Source organism: Teleopsis dalmanni, chromosome 2 (assembly GCF_002237135.1).
Source record: "Teleopsis dalmanni isolate 2A chromosome 2, ASM223713v2, whole genome shotgun sequence".
Classification (NCBI taxonomy): Eukaryota; Metazoa; Arthropoda; class Insecta; order Diptera; family Diopsidae; genus Teleopsis; species Teleopsis dalmanni.
Window position 1 is genome coordinate 16261792 of NC_051847.1, and position 10177 is coordinate 16271968.

General features: G+C 28.8%; 1 protein-coding gene across 1 annotated transcript; it reads right to left on the reverse strand.

The window, feature by feature from the left end:
• Positions 1-5210: 5210 nt before the first annotated feature.
• On the reverse strand, positions 5211-7309 carry LOC119673993 (5-hydroxytryptamine receptor 2A-like). The gene is made up of 2 exons (XM_038085115.1): positions 7199-7309; positions 5211-5596 (listed from the first exon to the last, which is right to left on the reverse strand). The coding sequence occupies exons 1-2, from the start codon at positions 7221-7223 to the stop codon at positions 5211-5213; spliced, it is 411 nt and encodes a 136-aa protein (XP_037941043.1). The 5' UTR covers positions 7224-7309.
• Positions 7310-10177: the final 2868 nt, after the last annotated feature.

Here is a 10177-nt window from a genome sequence, read left to right on the forward strand (position 1 = left end):
GCTTTGTATAAATTCATAAAAAAGTATGTTTCTCTTAAAATCACAACTTTGTATCTTTCTGTGTTTAAAGATAAACATTACGTAAAAGTAAAAATTAAAACAATATTAACATAACACGTATATCAAAGTGAAAGTGAAAAAACAACAACTTCCTTTTAAAATAGTTCATTCGGTTCATATGGAGCTTGTGAACTTTTTAAGTGTTTTGCTACATTGCGGCACATAAAAAGAAATTTAACACGTTTTTTCCTTTGGAATGAGAAAACAAAAGCATCCAAATACAAAGGAGTCAGGACGGCGATAGCGGAAGTTATTGTTTGACATTACATGTACGAATGTTTTAATAGCCCATTTTGTGGTACATGAACGCCATTACACATTTTGTATAAGTGACAATTTTCCGACTTAACGTCAAGCTGATTATTCCTTTCTTCTCTTCTTACTGCACTCTTTCACTGTTTCACTTACAAAATTACACTTAGGGCTAAAAATGGCGTTAATGATGAAAACGGTGTACATCATACAAGAGGTAAACGTGCATTCAACCATTCACACAACCTGCAATGCAGTTTTTTGTTAAAGAATTGTGTGTGAAAAACATAGTAAAAACGTTAACTGCTGGCAACATGTTTATATACAACACACATCCTCACTGCAGTGTAGAAAGGCGTTGGCCACATTACTCTGCATCCGCACAGTTTGTATACAAGGTGTTGCAGCTGCTTAAATATTCTCTTTGCGCAACATTAAACGCTTATTTTGCAGGTTTTTTTTTCGGAAGCATAAGGATTTTAAAGCATTTATCCTTTTTTTAATGTGTTGATGCTATTGTATATTCTATCTGAGTTTATTATTCTATTCTTATTCTTAAACTTTTACTGTTTAGTGATATTTTCAAATGTTCTTTTCATTTATAATATTTTCTTTTATGTGTTGAAATGATTATATTTTTAAAATGAAATTTTTTTTTGTTTTACTTTAAAATCATTTTTCTGCATATTTAAGTCATCATTATTTAATATTTCTGCAATTCCTTCTCCATCCACTGTGCTGAGATGTTTTTTTCTCCAATGCATTTTTCCATTTTCTCCATTTATGCAATATGAAATTCGTTCTCATTGAAATACAACGACTTAACGCTGCCAAGTATGGAACTTTTTCAATTTGTATTCAAGGAGCTCTTCACTTAACAATCACATTTAAGTGAAGAACTATTTTGTTGTACCTAAAATTTATGATAATTTCTCTGTTTTTTATTTTGACAATTATTATTGCATTTAAATTCAAATACATAAATAAATTTTTATACATCTGTTATGAATTTTTCGTTCTAATTCTAATAAACATTTAACTTGTTTAGACTTGTTTAAAAATGTATAGCGAAAATAGTAGCAAATTCAATCTTCCTTTCGAGTCGAAACTTCAATCTAAGTTTATATAAGCCTATAATAATGTCATCATTTATCATCACAAAATAAACCTAATATTTTTTTCCTAATTTTTTGTCCTTTACATAACTAATATGAGAAAAGAAGAAGTTTTGAATATAAATTTTGCAGATCCAAGCAGATATATATGTTGAATATATCATATAACCATAGGAAAAGAATTTGTATTTTATTGAAATTTGTTTGCTAGATATTCCATATTATAGTATCTTTTATTTCCATTTCATATCGATGATGTGAACGAAAGTATATAACTTTTTATAAACTTGTTATATATAGGTAGATCTGCTGTACACAATAACATGAATCAGTAACATGAATCAGTAAATAAGTTTGTATTTTATAGGTCATCAAACTAGAACCGAACCGAAAACAGAAAAGAACGATATTTTTGCAGGAACGAAAACCGAAACTGAACCGGTATATTTTCTGTCTTTTGAACTGGAATGGAAAAAATTGCGGTTCGATTAGGGCTTTGAACCGGAAATGAGTCGAAAACCGAATAATCCGATATTGTTGCAGGAACGAAAACCGGAACCGAACCTATATATTTTTTTTTTTGAACCAAAACGCAAAAAGTTCCGGTTCAAATTCCTTGTATTTTATTTATGAAGTTTTTCATTATATGAAGGGTTTTTATTATATTTTTCAAATATAATATTGCAGATAATCATTTCCATTTCTTTTGGATATGAAGGATAGTGCATAATTTGTAAGAGCAACATAGTAGATCTATTTGAGACAATTTTTTGCCGCACTATAGGTGCTATGAAACCTAATTTCAGGCAGTTAAGTCTATTATACATACGAAAACGAAATCTAGTCATAATATGAGAATTATAAACTTGAAAGCTTGTGCGGACACTCCAACACATTCACAACCGCAAAATCAATTAAATAAAGAAAGGTAGGACACGTTATTAGAATTGATTACAGTGACTAAAACTATACCCAAAACGTGACATTTTGGGTAATATACTGAAAGGCGAAGCCGATGATGGTCTTAACTTAATTGAATAGACAGAGTTGACCAAGATGCAGTGGTGTTATCAATAAGACACAAAAAAATCCAAGCTTGAGTTCGTGACAAATATAGACGAAAATTACGTTAAGTAACAACTCGAACGGGGTTGTCTAATCAATTAAACTACTAATAGAATAAGGTCTACTAGAGTAAGGTATTAGTTTCAGAAGTACGTAGGCTTGAGTTCGTGATGAGTGGAAACGAAAACTAAAATATCTAAAAAGCTGAGGAGCAATTATCTTACTACTGATGTTAACAATGAAGTATATTTAAACAACGACAGAGATAAACATATTTCTACTTCAGTTAACTATTAAAGTCCCTTTAAAAAGCTATGTATTACAATTAAAACAAATTTCTGCTAATAACAATTTGGTATGATATTTATTTAAATCTCAATAAATTTTAATACAGAACGAGCATGCAACCGTTGTATACTTTTCATATCTTTATATTAAACTTTTATTACAGCTTTTAAGGACATTATATGCAGAATAAACATTATATTGTACGATATTATTTGAAATATTGTAATAACAAATTAATTTTAATTTGCAGTATTTATGCTGAAGGTGCTAAATGTTGTTCAAGGTTTATACATTTGTACAAATAAACGCTGTTCATGTACTTTAATTGTAAATTTTATTAATTTCGCAAGGAATTATGCTTCAAGTGAAACTAAATTAAATTGTCTATGTCTAAGAGCTCTAATATACGCAATGAGACTATGTGCAATGGTAATGCCGTTAATATTGCCAAATCCGTAACACAATACAGAACAGAAACAAGCAATTTTGCAAATGAAAATTAAAGCCTTGCAAATATCAAAATACCTATTAAGAATTAGGCTCCCAATTACGGAAACATGACTATTGGCAGGTCTCAGAAATAGCAAGAAACAGAAAGCCTTTTATTGCTGCCAAACAGAAAAAACGAAATTAAAAGGGCACACATAATCGCACTCCTCGAAGGAACAAAATGTCAATATAGTATAAAAGGATATGAATTTGAAAGAGAAAAAAGAAAGTATCTCGAGCAGGATCTAGTATCCTGCGCGCTGTAAGCAAGTAAATTAAAGCAAATTAGTAGAAAATCAAATATGAAATGTATAGAAGTGAAACGAGATGAAAATGAAAAATGGTTGAAGTAGTTTGATTAGAGCCATTTTCTTTTACTCACATACACTCACATACATGTATTATGCTTGTGTGTGTATATATGTATATATATATATATATATATATGACAAAGCTTTGTATATCCTTAACTGCGTATAGTAACTGAAGTGTTACGTTAAGTATTGTGTGTGTTTGGCTGGTACATTTGAATTAAAGGAAAATATCTTGAATTAATGAAATCAATTTTGACATTCGCACAAAGATAAAAGCAAGACAAGCACGAAATAACACTGGAATTGTTGCTAAAAGGAAATAAATGATGCCACTTGAGACAAATTAAGTTTTGTTGAACAAAACAAGCAAATAAAGCATCAGCAAAAGTTCACTGAAATGGGTTATAAGGATATTTATAAATAGGTTTCTATTAAATTTTCATGTTTTTGGAAAATGAAAGAAAAAATTATATGAGAAAAATAATTGATTTTTAAAGAACTCTTCAGCTTTAATTTCGAAATGCTTTAAAACATTTTAATATATATAAAACATTTAAGTTTTATATATGTATTTCATATCAGTTTTAAAATTGCCAAGTCATAGTAGGTCGAATAGATATCTACTCAGATCTTATATGATATAAGATAAGTGGTAAAACTATGTATTACACTTTGAATATAATACCACTATTCAAAGAATACTTCACTTTCTGCCTTATCCCTATCTTACCTATCTTATAACCATCAGTATTAATGTTAGACTTAGATGCTATAAATAAAGTTCCTGATATATCATATCACAGAAAAATCGGCATTATCCCTATTAAGATAGGTAAAATGAAATTAATATTTTAAGAGGAAAAAATTTAAAATATTTCTTCAACAGTTTTAAGCTCATATATATTATATAAAGCTGAAATTGATTTTATTTTTAGTTTTCAATCATTATTTTTTTTTAATTATCCCCTATCTGCACATTCACTACTGAAGTGATAAAATTTATTAAAATATTTTGCATGTGTTTGAATATTTTTGACATAGAAAACAGAAGCTCAAAATAATTTTATGTATTTTAAGTATTTCATATAAAATATTTCACAAAATTTGTTTTTCCGCTTAAAAAGCCATTACTGGAATGTTTTTGAAATATTGTTAATATATTTTGTGCTTTAACTTTAAAAAGGACACACGCATCTGATATTATTTGTCTAGCACACATGTCAACAGCACACAGGAGAGTCTAATATATCTAAATCTGAAATGAAATGTGGAAAGGATAAAATGACTTTATTACATTTTAATTCGTGCTGTGCTTTTGAAATATGTAATAATAAATTTCACACAGAAAACAATAATAAATTTAATAAAACAGAATTCATATTTATTTTTCTTTTAATAAAATACATTCTAACAATAAAATTAATCTGCAATTACTTAAGTCACACAACAGCAGTTTAACTAAATTCCTTTCACTTCCTTTCTATTTAAGAAACTAAACATCGAATCGGGGTCCCATATTTATTTTCTTCTTCTCTTTTATTTTTGTTTGAAAATAAGTGGAAAATTGAATTTTTCATTTACTTTATCAGTTGAAAAATTCAATAGGATGAAGATAAAAATAAATGTTTTACTTACCAATAATAGTAATGAGTATCATCAGGCCCAATACCACTGATGTTACTGCCATTTTCAATAAATTCGCCAGGTCATCGCTGCTCGTATCAGTTTCAGTGGAATTTGCCATAAGGTCACTTCCGTTGACATTTTCGCCGAAGAAGCTTGTGTTATTATCTTCCAATGTATTATTGAGGAGCATTGAGCCCATGTCCACCGCAACGCCATTGTAGTTGTCCGAGGCAGTTGTTTTGTCAATTATGACGGCGCTTGCGAGAGTCACGACTGTTGTTGCCGTAGCGCTAATTGCGTTCGCAAGGCTACCACCTCTGCCATTGCTGGATATGAGGAAAGTGTTGGAGTCGCTGTCGTCGGAGATGTAAATATAGTCGAGCGCATCTGTACATAGAGTTTATACACAATTTAAATACATGAAAATATAAAACAGGTACGTAAGACTATAAATAAATACTTAGTTTATGAATACTGCTAATGATCTCAGCTACAAACATTTTGACTTCATTTGTTTACTTGTGTATTTTTGTATTTAATAAAGATACGTTTGTAACTTAAAATGTTGATGTTTAATGATTATGCTGCAAACAAGTGATATAAATGGGTATAAAAAGTGTATTATAAAAATTTAAGAAAAATTTAACTCAAACGTAAGAATCAAATTTTTTATTGAAAAATAAAATAGTTTTTAAGGATGTTTAAAAAATTGTATATTTTTTTTAAAAGGTAGTAAAATAAAATCAGACCTTCTTATACCGAAAACTACGTTTTCAGTTAAAAATAGTAAGAATTCAATATTGTAACAATATTTAAAATTATAATGGTGTGCAATGAATGTAAGTTGTAAAGCATTGAACGAAATTGATTCAACTCAATATATATGATATATACAAAATAATAAGTCAAGCCACTGAGCCGGTTCGTGAATTATGAACTTTTAAAGGCAGTTGTGGGTTACTTAAGTATTGTGTGTAGGAAGTTGGGAATATGTCTGTAGTTTTTTGTGTGGATAAAAATCCTTTTAGCATTTGAAAAAAAAATAAAAATTTGTAGTGAAAAAGTATTGATTAAATAAATGATATGAAAAACTAAGATAGAAATTTATCAAAGTTATTATTCAGTCAGTACTAATATCTTACAAAGTATTTGAGAATTGCAATAGTCTAACAATTAAAGTGTCTTAGAATTAAATATTAAAAAAGGATCGAAAAACTCGAGCAGCATAATGGTTCACAAATTCATGTATCTTCGAATTAAAATTTCAAAAAGGATCAAAAACTCGAGCAGCATTTGCTCGTTGTCTCGTTTTGTTTTTATTTAGCTTTATAATAATGTTTCAAATATTATGCGAGTTGCTAGAAACTTCGAGTATTTTTATTTTCGAGTATACTTATTGTCTAACATTTAGCTCAAGCATAGTGAACCGAATGGTTTTCGAATATGTCTGAATAATTTTCTATCAGATATCAGAGGACTATCAGATAATTTAAGTAAATTTAAAAAAAATTTTTGATTTAATAAATAGACATCTTGTAGATTATAATTCTTCGATTCATTTCGGGAAGTTTTAGCAATATAAATCCCCTCATCTGGTTATGCATCAGCAGTAAAACTTTTCAAACAGTTCAGTATATATATATTGTGGACCGTCCAGTATGTGGCCCCACTGAAGTGAAGGATTAGCCAAAGTAGAACACGTAACGACTTGGTGTCGTTATTGAGTTAAAGCTAGAGCGCTAAAATTTTGGCATATTTGAACAACAAAATACTCGTAATATCGAACATGAATATAGTAAATGTTTCAAACATTTTGAAATGATATTAGAAATACTGATATGTATATTAATATATATATTAATATATTAATAATAGTACCGTCTCAACTTTCAAAATTACTTAAAATTTATTTATAGCAATTATTATTTATTAAATTAATTAGTTAATTAAATTTGTATATATATTTATAACTATCTGTTTTGTACTTACCCTTAAATTTTGGTTTTCGCTTCATTTTGATTGATTAGTTAATATGTAGAATTTTGATTTTTATATGATAATTTAAGTGTTAAGCAATTCTCAATCCTAATGTTGTTATTACTTGAATACACAATTCACTTATTTTATTATCTGTAATTTTTTACCACTAACATTTGGTGCAAATGATTACTTTCATTCAAAATAACCGGAGTTAAATTACGGAAACAATATGTGAAATGTAAATGGCAGCAGGGATATGAGCTTTAAATTATTTCCGGATATGAGCACATGCAGGAATGTGTGTGCCTTGCCCGATTGAGCGTAGCAAACAATTACTTTTATTATTTACCGGATATACAGAATTTGTCACAGAGAAGGAATATCACGCGGCAGGAGCGCTCGGCAAATCGCAAGCACAAAACGGCGCAAAAGTTTAACAGCCAAAACAGTAATCGAAACTGCAATAACAAATAACGGTGTTTTAACACAAACGAGCAACTCGAACAATGTCAACAAACGTAATTTCGGTAATTGCCACTGGAATCGTGAAGATGCAGGAGAGAAATTTCACCGGAAATATATTTTTACGACAAAACGATAACTTAAGTTAACGAGATTTTAAGTGATTCACTGTTCAACGTGGTGTAGGCCATATATATTCGTATATATGTTGTTTTTGTATTTTTCATTTATTAAATTAAAAAAAGAGAATATATGTTTTGATTTTTCTAATAAATTTTTATACACTTTTTATGATTATTTATTTTTTTTTTCTATTTTAATTTGTTTGTTTTCTCATTTGCTTGTAGTTTTTCTTAATATTAGTGTTGTTCATTCCTGCCGTGATTTTGATTGCTTGTATGAATTTAAGATATCGTCATTATTAGTTTGTTTTGTTTGAAAATCTTTTTATTTACTGCCTGCTGTTAAGTACCTTCAATTGAACGTTTTTATACGGCATAAGCTCCAAGGGGCATTGGCCCCACATGTGTGCACATTTATCAAAACATCTGAAACAGATCGAAAATAAGGTGTTGTTAGATTAAGTTTTATTTTTTTAACTTTTAAGTGTTATGGTAATAAAATATATAGTTATATTATAAATATATGGATGATTTTTTTTATGAGTAAATTGAAATATCTTAACTTAATACAGAATACTTAAAGAGAATACTTAGAAATAAAAAATAATAAAGTGCAATATTATTTAATTATAATAACAATAAATAAATGATTTATATAATAATAAAAGAATATATAATATCATTAAAATATGATATATATTAATAAATGGAAATATTTTTAACTTAATATTTTTCAATAAAAATAGTTTAAAATATTTAATCTTAATTTTCACTATGATTCAACAACACATAATAAACATTTATAAAGGCAAACATCTTGAGGATACCTATTAAATCTAAAAAATACCTAAATATTAAATCTAAAAAATTTAATAGGTAAATACCTATTAAATCTAAAAATTTTGAATTTAAAAACATAACTGGTAGTGATAAATGGATACTGTTTTCTAAATTTGCATTAAGTGCGGAGAGATTTAATAATTGATAAATGCAAATTATGTATATAAGAAACAGAGACATTCCTGGAGAATATCCTCCTCTAGTACAACATAGGAGAAGAATTATATACAAAGAATTGGTTCATAAATCAGAATGATTAAATCCTGATCAGTGGACGCATTGTCACGAACAACTTATATTTGAACCCGTAGTAATTATCTTCTAAATCTAAGCAAATATAATTTAAACACAGTGCTGGTAGTGTTAATTGCATACTGCTTTCAAAATATGTATTGTGTATAAAATACAGACGATATATATAAGATACAGAGACATTACTGAAGAATATGATCCTCTTGTATAACAATAATTATCAACAAGGAATTGCTCTACGAATAAGAATGATCAAATATTAATACGAAAAGGATTAGAATTCTTCTGAATACCGCTGAAGTGAAAAAATTCTTTAGTAAATATGCGTCAGTGGACGCATTGTACGAACAGTTTATTATAGATCCCATCTTTGATCTTTATAAAGCGATAGTATTTTGAAATTTAAATCCTTAAATAAATTGAAATAATATTGAAGCCGCTGTACAAAAAATGTCCTAGAGTATAAAAAATGCTATAGCTCTCAGCTACACTCACATTGTCAGCATACACAATATTTCATGGTATATAAAAATTTTATGAAATTGTTGTTATTTTATATATTGTGTGAAGCTGGCAAAGGAAAGCATTGCCATAAATTTGCACTAACAACACAATAGCCGGAAGTGTGCAAATAACATAAGAGGTGCTTCGTCCAGACACTAGAAGCGCTGTTAAATGAAATTATATAAAAAGTGTACACAAAAAACAACAAACAGAAATAAAAACAAAAAAAAAATAAACAGAAGAAAGCAATTATAATAAACTAAAACAGAAAATAGTAAAATTATATGATATATATACTATAATCCAGAGGAAAACTAAAGTGCACGAAACTAATAAACATGTTGCACTGCCGCAAATGTACAGCATTTCATGCAAACACTAAACACTAACTATGACTGCTCATGTTCTCATATTTCCGTTGTTACGTCTTCCGGTATCACACTTTTAAGAAATATTAACTCATTTCCAGCTTTTACAGTATGACACTCACCGTACACACATATACGTTTTTAGCTTCCTTCCGTTTCAATGCAATGCATACCACCACACAAACACAAGTGATATTCTGCGTCATTATGCATGTGCATTGCATATGTGAGTGGAAATATGGTAACTCAGTACGTGTGAGTGCGTTTAAGTGTGTTTGTGGCGTACATCAAAGAGAAAATGAAAAACGTTGTTGGCATTTCATCTGTTTCCGCAATTTAAACGCAGGAGCATAAATTTTAATGCTGCGGGAAAACGACCTGAAATGACAAAAAGGCGCTCCAACAATAAAAATATAAACAGTGCAAGGCCCGCACTCGAG